We start from the raw sequence: 12,536 nt of genomic DNA, 5'->3' as shown, positions 1-12,536 counted from the left end.
AGGAAGGAAGGAAGGAAGGAAGGAAGGAAGGAAGGAAGGAAGGAAGGAAGGAAGGAAAGAAAACCCTTCAGGATCCCGGGCCAAACTGGCCTGGAGAAAATTGCTTCCTGACCCCAAAGTATCAGTCTACCTTTGTGTGTTGCATGCAAGACAAAACCCTTCCTGATCTGCTTATGATAACGGGCTTCCTTGAAGCATCTGCCTGCCTTCTGTTAGAAACAGGCGAGTAGGCTAGGCGGTCTGCTCCCAATCTCCTGCAGCTCTTATAAGGGGCCAGATAAATTCATGGAGGAGAGATATCAGCCAAAGGGAACCTCCACATTCAGAGGCAGTCTACCTGTGGGGGGAAACAACACAGACTGAGCCATCGGCTTAATGCTTGCCTGCGAGCTTCCTGGTGGGGCATCTGTGGGGGCTGCTCATGGACACAGTGGTTAGAAAGACCTTTGTGGGTTAATGTAACAAGTGATGTTCATATTTTAAAAAGAGGAAGAAAAATCTCTGCCGGCTTTTACCCATCGTTGGTAAACAGAACCCCAGGTGAGCAGGCAGGCCGCCTTGCAATAGCGTGTGTAAAGGTAAAGGTAAAGGTTTCCCTTGCTCGAAAGCCAGTCGAATCTGACTCTAGGGTTGCGGTGCTCATCTCCAAAGCCGAAGAGCCAGTGCTGTCCGAAGATGTTTTCGTGGTCATGTGGCCGGCATGACTAAACACCGAGGCGCACAGAACGCTGTTACCTTCCCTCCAAAGTGGTACCTATTTATCTACTTGCAATTTCTTGCTTTCGAACTGCTAGGTTGGCAGGAGCTGGAACTAGAGACGGGAGCTCACTCCGTCATGCGGCACCTGGGTCTTGAACTGCTGAACTACCGACCTTCCACAGCCTGCAGTTCAGCGTCTTAACTACTTGAGTCACCGAAGCTCCGCAATAGCGTGTGTAGAATAAGCTAAAAGGGTAGAACGGTTTGCTTGTGTTTCTGCCTGGTGTGCAAAGATCCTAGGTTCAATCCCTGGCTAAATTTGCAGATGACACGAAGCTGTTCAGGGTGGTGAGAACCAGGGAGGATTGTGAGGCACTCCAAAGGGATCTGTTGAGGATGGGCGAGTGAACCTCAACCTGGCAAATGGGGTTTAGTTTGGCCAAGTGCAAAGTGATGCACCTGCTATTATTGGCCACTGTGTGACACTGTGTGACACAGAGTGTTGGACTGGATGGGCCATCGGTCTGGCTTCTCTAAAAAACAAAGAAACAACACTCTAGGTATAAAAACGTCAGGTAGCAGATGATGGGAAAGACCTCTACCCGAGACCCTGGAGAGCTGCTGCCATTCTGAGTAGGTGGTACTGACTCTGATGGACTGAAGGTTTCAGGGGTCATCTCGTAGAAAAAGAGATGCAGGAGCTCATTAGCATAACTCATTTTGCCTATGCCATGCCCCCTGACATCACCGGAAGTGTGTCAGAAGGCAACACCCACCGCTCAGGCTCCACTGGACTCTTTTGGATTGAGGGGGGGGGGAACGTGCAGATCTGTCCTCGCAGAGGAGGGAGAGCTTGTGCCTGAATAAAATTGGTCTTAAAGGTGCCACTGGACTGTTTTGGATGGGGGGCAGGGGGAACTCTGCAACTTACCTGGCTGCTTCTTGCTCGCTCTGAGGGCTGCTGGGAGCAGGGGGTGGGGCTTGTTGCATGTGCCCGCCCCCTGGGCTCTTTACTGCCGGAGCTCCGCTGCTGTGCACTCCTGCAGGAAATGACCCCTGGATGGTTTGATTCAGTCTCTGGCCACTTTGTGTTTGTCATTGGTGGAAACGCGAGACTGGAGTGCAGATGCGGAGATGCTTTTAATACTCTTTAATTATAGATCTGGAATCAATGTTCTCCCCCCCTCCCCGGTATTTTTTGGTGTTTTTTTAATATGTGCATGCACAGGAGTGTGTGTGCACCTGGAAGTCATGGCGACGTCTGGTGACTGACCCCTACAGGGGGCCTGGAGGATATTCAGGGAGGTGGCTGAATGAAGCCTGCCCCCGCCTCCCGACTGCTGGTATTCCTTGGAGGTCTCCCAGCCAAGTACTTCCCAGAGTCGACCCTGCTTAGCTTCCGAGATCTGACGACATGGGGCTTGTCTGGGCTATCCAGGTTGGGGCCGGAATCTATGTTCTTGATTTGCGCATCTTAAAACACAATAGATCTGACTTAAGGCAGGGCGGATTGGCCATTAAGGTCACTGGGAAGAGTCCCAGGGGGCCAGTGAGCTTGGGGGGCCTCTTTGCACGGAACAATACTCACTTTTAAAGAAAAAAATTGGACATCGGTAGAAAACATAACAGGAAGGAGGCACAGGTTCGAAAGAGAGTTCTTGTGATGTGATGGCTAAGAGATTGAGCTGCGTTTCAGGAAGTCCCTGGTTTGAGTGGTCCCTCTGCCACAAAATTACTTATGGGGCTGATATAATGTCAAACAGCTTATAAGGTCGGTCAGTATTGACAGATCCCTGTGCTTTGAACCGTGAAAGCACTGTACAAATGCTCTTATTTGTGGGTGAGAGCGAATACTGTTTGGAGAAGAGCAGCTAGTTTGGGTGTGTGTGTGTGGGATCTCATCAGAACATGGGGGTGCCAGTGTTCCCTCTGAGTTAGTGTGAGCTAGCTCACAGTTTTTTAGCCTCCGGCGCACACATTTCTAGCTCAGGAAAGACCGCTCCAGAGCAAAATAGTTTATGCAGCTGTCGAATCGCTCGCTCGCAACTTTAATGCCAGTCGCTCACAAAGTAGAACTTTTGCTCACAAGACTCCACATCTTAGAGGGAGCATTGGGGGGGGGGGTGCTGTGTGGTTGCTTCTGCTCCCTTCCTTGCTCTTGGGGAAGCGAGCGACACGTAGAATCCCTTGGAGGAAAGGGTGACGTGCTTGGAGGATTTCAGTTTGGGGGGATTAAAAAAAGCCTGAACGGGGACACGAAAGAGATGTATGAAATCATGTACATGGAAAGGTGTGTGGGGGGGATGGCCCCTCCCATAATATTAGCATTTGGGGTCCTCCAGTGGACTCGATGGACTGTAAATTTGGGGGGGCCCAAGCTAGCCTCCTGTCAGATCTCGGGAAGGACGCAGGGTCGGCCCCGGTTAGTATTTGGATGGGAGACCACCCAGGAAACAGAGGGCCGCTGTGCAGAGGCAGGGAATGGCCAGCCACCAGGGTTCAACCTCTTTGCCTTGAAAACCTCTTATGGGGTCACCAGAAGTCCGTTTGGATTTGAGGGCACCCTCTACCCCCATCAGATTTGGGACAGTCCTTTTCCGCGCAGTACTTAGGGGCAGGGCTATTTTGGGGCAGGAACGCACAGGAACGGCGTTCCGGCTGGCTCCCAAGTTGGCCACGCCCAGCAGGAACACATTAGCATAATAGGCCACACCCAACAGCAGAAACTCATTTAGGATTGGCTACCTTAGGAGCGTGTGGCCTAACATGCAAAGGAGTTCCTGCTACAAAAAAAGGCCCTGGGTTTTGACCACAAACAAGGTCAACAGAATAAGAAGCAAAAGGGGTGTGTGGCTGGATGAGCACACTTCTGGTAACATGGGGGTGCGGCCTAATGTGCTAATGAGCTGTGCTGGCAGGGGCGTGGCCTAGTAGGCTAATGATTTTCTGGTGTTGGGTGTGGCCTGTTATGCTAATGAGTTCCTGCTGGGCTTTTTCTACAAAAAGAGCCCTAGTTAGGGGGTTAGAGCTAGACCGAATCTCCCGCAAATGGAAGATCTCATTTCTGCCAATTAATTCCCTCTATCTCCTTCAGACCACCCATTCCCCCCTTCTGCCACTTCTTGTCCCCCTAGGAGTTACATTTAATAGAGATCAGTGGGTTGCTGTGGGAAGGGGGGGAGGCAGGTCCATTCTGTTCGACTGATGAAAGTATCTTCCGTTAGTGGGAAATGTAGTTTGGATCCAACCCAACTTGAAGAACTTCCATGTTCAGGAACAGTATACCTTGGCATGTCAGTTGCTTAGGGTGGCCGTTGCCTTCCTGTTCTCCTTGGTTGCTCCCTGTGGATTATCAGGTCACTATTGGCAGTGGTATGTTGGTGGTGGGGGGTGATTAATCAAAGCACTTCTCGTATGTTTCCTCTCTATGTAGTGTCTAGCTTTTGATCTATCAGAACAGACGGAGAAATTCAATTCAATTAAATTACCTTTATTGGCGTAACAGAGCTACAGAACCACTTTACAGCCAGGGCGCAGGTACAGAACTGAGAATCAGTAGGTCTCACCATACAGCGTTGTCTTTGATTTTAGTACTCCAGCTAAATAAAAGGGAAAGGTTCCCTTGCTCGAAAGCCAGTCGAGTCCGACTCTAGGGTTGCGGTGCTCATCTCCGTTTCCAAGCCGAAGAGCCAGCGCTGTCCGAAGACGTTTCCGTGGTCATGTGGCCGGCATGACTAAACACCAAGGCGCACGGAACGCTGTTACCTTCCCACCGAAGTGGTACCTATTTATCTACTTGCAATTTCTTGCTTTCGAACTGCTGGGTTGGCAGGAGCTGGAACTAGAGACGGGAGCTCACTCTGTCATGCGGAGTGCTAAATAGTTAGCCACAATTTCAGTAACTTCTGGAGTGGAGTCATTCAGGAGAAAACAACATTTGCATTCATTAGTCAGATATGTCTTTTTGACTGTAATACATTGAAGAGTATTCCCCCCCCCCCGAATCAACGCGTAAAAGAGACAGTCCAAAATTATGTGGTTAATTGAGTCCAAGGAATTTAGACCGCAGGGGCAAGTTCGGTCCTGGAGAGTGTCGGTAATGACCGAGAAGCATTTCAGAAGGGAACACATTCAATCTAGCCAGAGAGAAGGCTCTACGTTGATGCAGATCTTCACGGTTATAAAAATAGTGAGCCATCCTACCAGGCTTACTGTCAAGACCCAACACTGCGGGAGAGCAGACATAAAGTTGTGCAGGATAAAGTTTATGCTGTTCAATATCAATAAGTCTTTGTCTGGTGATCCTAAGAATATTAAGGTCATCCTACAAAACAATATCATTGAGGTCAATCCCTATTGGTTTAAATTTGTTTAGAATGGTAGAGTTCCAGATTGCATTGTTCAGATCGCTTTTGAGACGGTTCAGTAAGGATCCTCAGTCGGCTCTAAAAAGAATTTTGAGCCAGTAATGGATCATGGATCCAAACCTTTCTTTCAATCGGATTTTGACCAGTTTCTAAACAGATGGTAAAAGAGGGCACGCATTTAGGGATACTCGACAGGGAGAGAAATGTAATTCTTGGGGAAGAAAGTTTTCTCTCCCCCCCCCCTTGAGAATGATAGCCCTATTTGTCGGCAGGCGAAAATATATATGTTGGTTTAAGTTTTCATATGTGTTGCCAACCTCCCCGTAATAGAATTTCTCCTCCAGAGCCTGTGCTTGTTACCTTAACGGGGGACGTTTTGTATGTCTGGGGTACGAAAAAGCTGACCTCCAACAACGCTTGGTTTTTAAATTTGCACAGGTCGAACCGGGACTGCCAAATTGACCAGCACCATCGCAACCAATGCCAATATTGCCGCCTGAAGAAGTGCTTCCGTGTCGGCATGAGGAAAGAAGGTAACGTGCCTTTCCCTTCCGTCTTGGGCGTTAATTCGGCCTTTAGAAGCCAGAATGAGGCACCGGTCCGTTTCCACTCAAATTGCTTTGGAGGTAATTGAACAGCGCAGAGTCCGTTGAAATGCCTGTCTCTTGAACACCCCATTGGCTAAAGGGATTGCAGCTCTGGGGGTTGGAAAAGCAGGACTGCCGTGGGCAATTGGACACACTCTGAGGTTAGCTTTTCATCTTTTGCAGCTGGGTGTAAATCACTAGTGTGGGGGGATAGAATCATAGGGTTGGAAGGGATCTCCAGGGTCATCTAGTCCAACCCCCTGCACAATACATGAAATTCACAACTACCTCCCCCACACCCCCATCGACCCCTGTTCTATGCCCAGAAGATGACAAAAAACCCTCCAGGATCCCCGGCCAAACTGGCCCAGAGAAAATTACTTCCTGACCCCAAAATGGCATTCAGCATTTCCCTGGGTGTGTAAGAAAGGGCCACGAGAACTAAGCACCGAGGCAACCTTTCCTGTCCTCCCTTCTCACGACCCGCCTAAGTTCACTGTCAGATCTTGCAGGACTTTGATCCAGGAGACCTGTGTTCAGATCCTGCCTCAGCCACCAAGCTTGTTGGGTGACCTGGAACCAGTCAAACGCTCGTCACCTAACCTACCTGACAGGCTTGTTGTGAGGATAGACAGTGGGGAAGAGGAAAACATCACATGCCGCCGTGAGGAATGGGATAAAAGAGTACTAAACTGGTTATCGTAGTTTCTAAAACTTTCCCCCCCTTCGTTCTGGTGCCCACAGTCCCGCAAGCTTGCTCTGGTGTTGTCAGTTCACATTTTGTGTGTGAGAGAATTCCTACACGTTTACTTTCTGAGTGAGGCCAGAGAGCTGGCAGTGGGTGTTAAAATCGTCTCCGTATTTCTGTGGGCCAGTTTGTGCGATCCAGACTCTGTTTTCTCATGCAAACAGCACAAAGGAGCTCTGCGCGGCTGTCGAGGAACCTGGAGTGTAGCCAAGGCAGATTTGAATCAGTCTGGTACTTTGGCCCTGAGGAAGACATTGGATTTATACCCCGCCCGTTACAACCCGAAGGAGTCTCAGAGCGGCTTACAATCTCCTTTCCCTTCCCCTCCCCACCACAGACACCCCGTGAGTTAGGTGGGGCTGAGAGAGCTCTTTCGAGGACTGCCCTTGAGAGAACAGCTCTGAGAGAACTTGTGACTGACCCAAGGTCACACCAGCAGCTGCATGTGTAGGAGTGGGGAATCTAACCCGGTTCTCCCAGATTAGAGTCCACACTCTTAACCGCTACACCAAAATGATTGGCATTACCAGTCACCCTGTACCAGTTCTGATCCAGAAGGAGTGAAAGATCTGAATCCTTATCAAGACAAGGAGAAACTTGAAGAAGAGTAGGTTTTTATATCTGGCTTTTCAGTACCTTAAGGAGTCTCAAAGAGGCTTACAAATCTCCTTCCCTTTCTCTCCCCACGGTAGGCACCTTGTGGGGCAGGAGGTGCTGGGAGAGCTCTGAGAGAACCGTGACTAACCCAAGGTCACCCGGCAGGCTTGATGTGGAGGAGGAGTGGGGAATCAAACCCGGTTCTCCAGATTAGAGTCTGCTGCTTTTAGCCACTACACCCCTCTGTCAGATCAACCATTTCAGTGGTGGCGAACCTTTTAGAAACTGAGTGCCCAAGCTGTGACCCAAAACCCACTTATTTATCGCAAAGTGCCAACACGGCCATTTAACCTGAATACTGAGGTTTTAGTTTAGAAAAAACAACTCATACATTAACTTAAGATGATCCCAACAAGGTAAGGAAAGCAATCCCAAATGCTTTCATTTACTTTAAATTATTTGGCAGAGAATTCGACACTTTAATGACAGCCTGGGCCTGGCTGGGGCGATGGCACGCGTGCCCACCGAGAAGGCTCTGAGTGCCGCCTCTGGCACACTTGCCATAGGTTTGCCACCACTGATTTACACCCTTGGGAACACCGACCCCGTGGGAAATGACAGATAAACATCCCATCAATACACTTCACTGTACATCGGATGGCTGCCCTTCCTCACCTGTGAAGAACTTCATTTAAAAAAAAAGTTTCAGAGAATCAACTCCCATTCCAGCTCCCCAGAGCCCAGTGAGGCTATATCCTGTTTTATTCATTGATTTAGAATATGCTGCTTTTCACCGCAATGCAGCTTACAGTGCAGCTCTCCTCTCCTCCGTTTTATACCTGCGGCCACAACCTTGCGAGATTGGTTGGGCTGGGAGGTGGGTTGCCACCTCCAGGTAGGGATATATACCTGGAGAGTTTGGGGGTGGAGCCCATGGAGGGTGGGGTTTGGGGAAGGGAGAGGGACGTCGGTGAGGTGTAATGGCACAGAGCCCACGTCTAAAGGGGCCGTTTCCTGTGAACTGATACCTGTTGCCTGGGGGAATCAGTTGTAATAAGGGGCGTCTCCAGCCACCATCTGGCGGTTGGCAACCCCAGCTGGGAGGATGTGACCGGTCCGGGGTCACCCAGCGCATTTCCATGGTAGAGTGGGGATTCGATAAGGAAAAAAAGGGGGAAAGGGGGAAAAAACTGAACTCGAAACCTAGAATTCAGAACCTAAGAAGGTTAGTCAAGAATGGAAGAGGGCCAATTCTAAAAATCTAATTATGAAACATACAAAAATATACATGTATTTATTCAACACAAATTAAAATCACAAATAAGGGCCCATTCATACCTCATATACAAATATAAAAATACAAAGGCTGATGAAAGAGACCTAACGCGTTTTCGGCCTTCACAGGCCTTCCTCAGAGGTCTAATGAAAATAGAACATATTGGCTAATATGTAAAAATATATACAATCATACATATACAAAATATGAAATAAAGACCAGGACACAATGGTTCCAAAGTTTAACCACTGGGCAAAAATACAAATGAAACCTCCGGTGCAATCACATGTCCAGTGGTACTTCTCTCTGGTCAACTATATATTCTCCTGAGATTGTATAGCCAAATGTTCCCAATGAAATATCCCTTCAGTTAAGAGCAGTGTTGCTCGAAAAAGTCTGTATGTCTTGATATAGCCTGTGGGAAGGGGGGGGGGCTTAGAAGTTAAAAAATTGTTCAACAAGCCCTGGCGACAGATCGACGGAAACTTCTAGATCAGCTGGGAATCGCCCCCTTCACTCCCTAGCCCGCGCGGTGAGAAGGAGCAGGCCGACGAAGGAAAGGAAAGCTGCCTGTAATCGGAGCCCCGTTGCTTCTGTTAGAAGCTGCCTGAGGGCCTGGCGGATGAACCGGTAGAACGAGGTGGTGTTTGTTCAGAGAACCTCGGCCTTTTTTTGCGGTTATGTCTGCAGGGCTTGGAGGCCATGTGTCCCAGTAGTGGTAAAGGTCGTCGCTGGGAAACAAGCCCACGTTGTTGTGTGTGTAGACTGCAGGGCCGTTCCCTTGGTTAGAGTCCAGGAGGCTTCTCGAACGTCGGGTAGGCCTTATTTTCCAGAGTGGAGGATTCGGTGGCTTTCCAGGAAGCACAGTCCCACCTAGAGATGTCCAGATCTGTTCCCGATATCTTTTGGAGCTGACCGGGATGGCCCGCGGTCAATGTTCCCTCTAAGCTGAGTTAGTGTGAGCTAGCTCACAGTTGTTTAGCCTCCGGCTCACACATTTTTGTCTTGGCTCAGGAAGGAGGGCTCCAGAGCAAACTTTTATGCAGTAGCCAAATTGCTCGCTCACAACTTTAATGCCAGTAGCTCACAAACTAGAACTTTTGCTCACAAGACTCCACAGTTTAGAGGGAACATTGCCCACAATAGTCCCATCTCCTCACGTAGGCAGTGTCGGCCCTGGTTAGTACTCGGATGGGAGACCAAGGCAGCCCAGGGCTGCTGCACAGAGGTAGGCCACGGCAAACGACCCGTGTTCGTCTCTTGCCTTGAAAACCCCATGAGGGATCTCCGTACGTCGGCTTGCACCGTGACGGCACTCTCCACCACTACTACCTTAACCATTACACCAGACTGAGGGCCAGTTTGGTGTCGTGGTTAAGTGCGTGGACTCTAATCTGGGAGAACCGGGTTTGATTCCCCGCGCCTCCACTTGCAGCTGCTGGTGTGACCTTGGGTCAGTCACATGTTCTCTCAGAGCTGTCCTCTCAAGGGCAGTTCTGGAAAGAGCTCTCTCAGCCCCGCCTACCTCACAGGCAATGTTCCCTCTAAGCTGTGGAGTCTTGTGAGCAAAAATTCTACTTTGTGAGCTACCGACATTAAAGTTGTGAGCAAGTGATTTGGCTTCTACATAAATTAGTTTGCTCGGGAGCCCTCCTTCCTGAGCTGAGACCAAAAATGTGTGAGCCAGAGGCTAAAAAACTGTGAGCTAGCTCACATTAACTCAGCTTAGAGGGAACACTGCTCACAGGGTGTCTGTTGTGGGGAGGGGAAGGGAAAGGAGTTTGTAAGCCACTCTGAGACTCCCTTGGGTAGTGAAGGGCGGAGTATAAATCCAATCTCCTCTTCTTCTACCTAGGGATACAAAGGCCTAGAAAAAAACTGGAAAATTTAGGGGCGGTAACCCTTATCTTTCTTGGCCCGACCCCAAGACCTTTTCCTCCCATTTTTCTGATGAAAACGAGGGGAAATTTTGTGGAGCACTGAAGGAAAAAACACCCATTGTGAAATATTTTTTGAATGAGTGAAATGCTTTTTAAGGCAAAGTTTTTACCTACTCAGAATGTGCTGCTTGAAATTATTTGGATTTCCCCCCTTCATTTGGGGCAGCCGTGAAAACGCCTCCCCCCCTTTTGAATGACTGGGATTTTTAAAAAAATCAATATTTTATTTGCATTTGACCAGCCCTCCGTCTGCAGCCCCCCCCAGCTGCTTGGTTAGGACAGCGCCATTATTGACTTCCAAGATTTATACCCTGCCTCTCTGCCCACATTGGGGGCCCTTAAGGCAGTGAACGGATCACAGACAGACACAATAAAAACGGATCTTTAAAAACCATTACAGCCAAACAAAACAACACATCCTGAAAACGAGCTGAAACGCGAATTTGGTATGATAAAACAGACATACAGAATAACAGCAATTAAAATAAGGCAGGAATGAGGGCTCACTGAGGGAACGCTGGATGAAACAAACAAAAAAATATCTTCACCCACAGGTGAGTCGCTCTGAGGAGAAATTTCCAGAGCTTTTCACTCAGACCCCATGCAAAGCTGCACAAAGAACTGGCGTTGCGTTAAAACCAGGGCCCCAGGAGCCAGTTTGGTGTCGTGGTTAGGAGCGTGGACTCTAATCAGGGAGGTCTGATTCCCCCACTCAACCACATGCAGGCAAGCTGGGTGACCTTGGGTCAGTCACAAGTTCTCTCAGAGCTGTTCTCTTGAGGGCAGTCCTCGAAAGAGCTCTCTTGGCCCAGTCTACCTCCCAGGGTGTCTGTTGTGGGGAGGGGAAGGGAGAGGAGACTGTAAACGAGCCTGTAAACTGCTCTGAGACTCCCAAGTGAAAGGCGGGATATAAATCCAATCTCCTCCTCTTCCGTCTTCTTCTAACATGGTGGGAATAGTCCTACAGTGGGGGTTTTCCATCCCAGCATCCTTTTCCCAACAGTGTCTGGTCACGTGCCCCTCGAAGAGCTTTACGTTCGATGGATCAACATTTCCTGGTGGTTCCTGGCCCGAAAGACGTCCGTCTTGCCTCAAACAGGGCCAGGGCCTTTTCTGCCCTGGCCCCTGCCTGGTGGAACATGCTCCCCATTGCGATCCGGGCCCTGCGGGATCTCCCTCAATTCCGCAGGGCCTGTAAGATGGAGCTGTTCCGCCAGGCCTTTGGGCTGAGGCAGCGGGCGTCTAGGTATGGCCTCGCTGAGGTGGTTACACAAGAACATAAGAGACGCCAATGTTGGATCAGGCCAAAGGCCCATCCAGTCCAACACTCTGTGTCACACAGTGGCCAGAAATACCAGGTGCCATCAGGAGGTCCACCAGTGGGGCCAGGACATTAGAAGCCCTCCCACTGTTGACCCTCCCCCCAAAAAACACCAAGATGACAGAGCATCACTTGCCCCAGAGCCCCTATCTATACCTTGTGGCTAATGGCCACTGATGGACCTCTGCTCCATATGCTTATCTAATTCCCTTTTGAAGCCGTCCATGCTTGTAGCCGCCACCACCTCCTGTGGCAGTTGTCACCTTCACTAATAGCTGGCCATCACTCCTGTGTTATCAGAGAGCCAATGAATCCCTCACAACCAGCCAATTCCGTTCTTGGGCCGTGACCACCATTTTCATGCCTATTACTACTGTGTCTACATTTAATTCGATTTATTGTATTGCTCGATATTGTTGCCCACCGTGAGCCTGCTTGAAGGAAGGGGTGGGCTATAAGTCCGAAAAATAAAAATAAATAAAGTAGAAGCCCAGAAACGGGACAGAAAGGCCTTGTGAGACCTATACTTGATTTTCCAAGTTGGAAAACCTCACCAAAGCAATTATTGGAGGACAGAGAATCCATTCGAGCAAGATTTTACGAAATATGAAAAAGAAGAAAATAAATAAAGGAGAAGCCCAGAAACGGGACAAAAAGGCCTTGGGGGTAGCCTTGAGACCTATACTTGATTTTCCAAGTTGAAAATCTCACCAAAGCAATTATTGGAGGACAGAGAATCCATTTGAGCAGGGGGGTCATTTCCTGCAGGAGCGCACAGGAGCGGAGCTCCGGCAGTAAAGAGCCCAGGGGGTGGGCACATGCAACAAGCCCCACCCCCTGCTCCCAGCAGCCCTCAGTCAGAGCAAGAAGCAGCCAGGTAAGCTGCAGGGCCCCCCAGGGCCCCCGGCCCAAAACAGTCCAGTGGCACCTTTAAGACCAAGTTTTATTCAGGTGCAAGCTCTCCCTCCTCTGCGAGGACTGATCTGCATGTTCCCCCCCCC

At 49.5% G+C, this 12,536-nt stretch overlaps 1 protein-coding gene across 1 annotated transcript in view; it reads left to right on the top strand.

Moving 5' to 3' along the window:
- The window catches only part of NR2F6 (nuclear receptor subfamily 2 group F member 6), a 57,240-nt gene that overhangs the window by 34,993 nt on the left and 9,711 nt on the right, over nucleotides 1-12,536 (top strand). The window contains exon 2 of the mRNA XM_015406822.1: nucleotides 5,505-5,599. Within this exon, the coding sequence (XP_015262308.1) occupies nucleotides 5,505-5,599 (95 nt within the window). The remainder of the gene's footprint in view (nucleotides 1-5,504; nucleotides 5,600-12,536) is intronic.

The sequence above is a fragment of the Gekko japonicus genome, unplaced genomic scaffold (genome assembly GCF_001447785.1).
Source record: "Gekko japonicus isolate JY-2015 unplaced genomic scaffold, Gekko_japonicus_V1.1 scaffold2000, whole genome shotgun sequence".
Lineage (NCBI taxonomy): Eukaryota > Metazoa > Chordata > Lepidosauria > Squamata > Gekkonidae > Gekko > Gekko japonicus.
The sequence above is the reverse complement of the archived record's forward strand: the minus strand, read 5'-3'. Positions and strand labels throughout refer to the sequence as shown.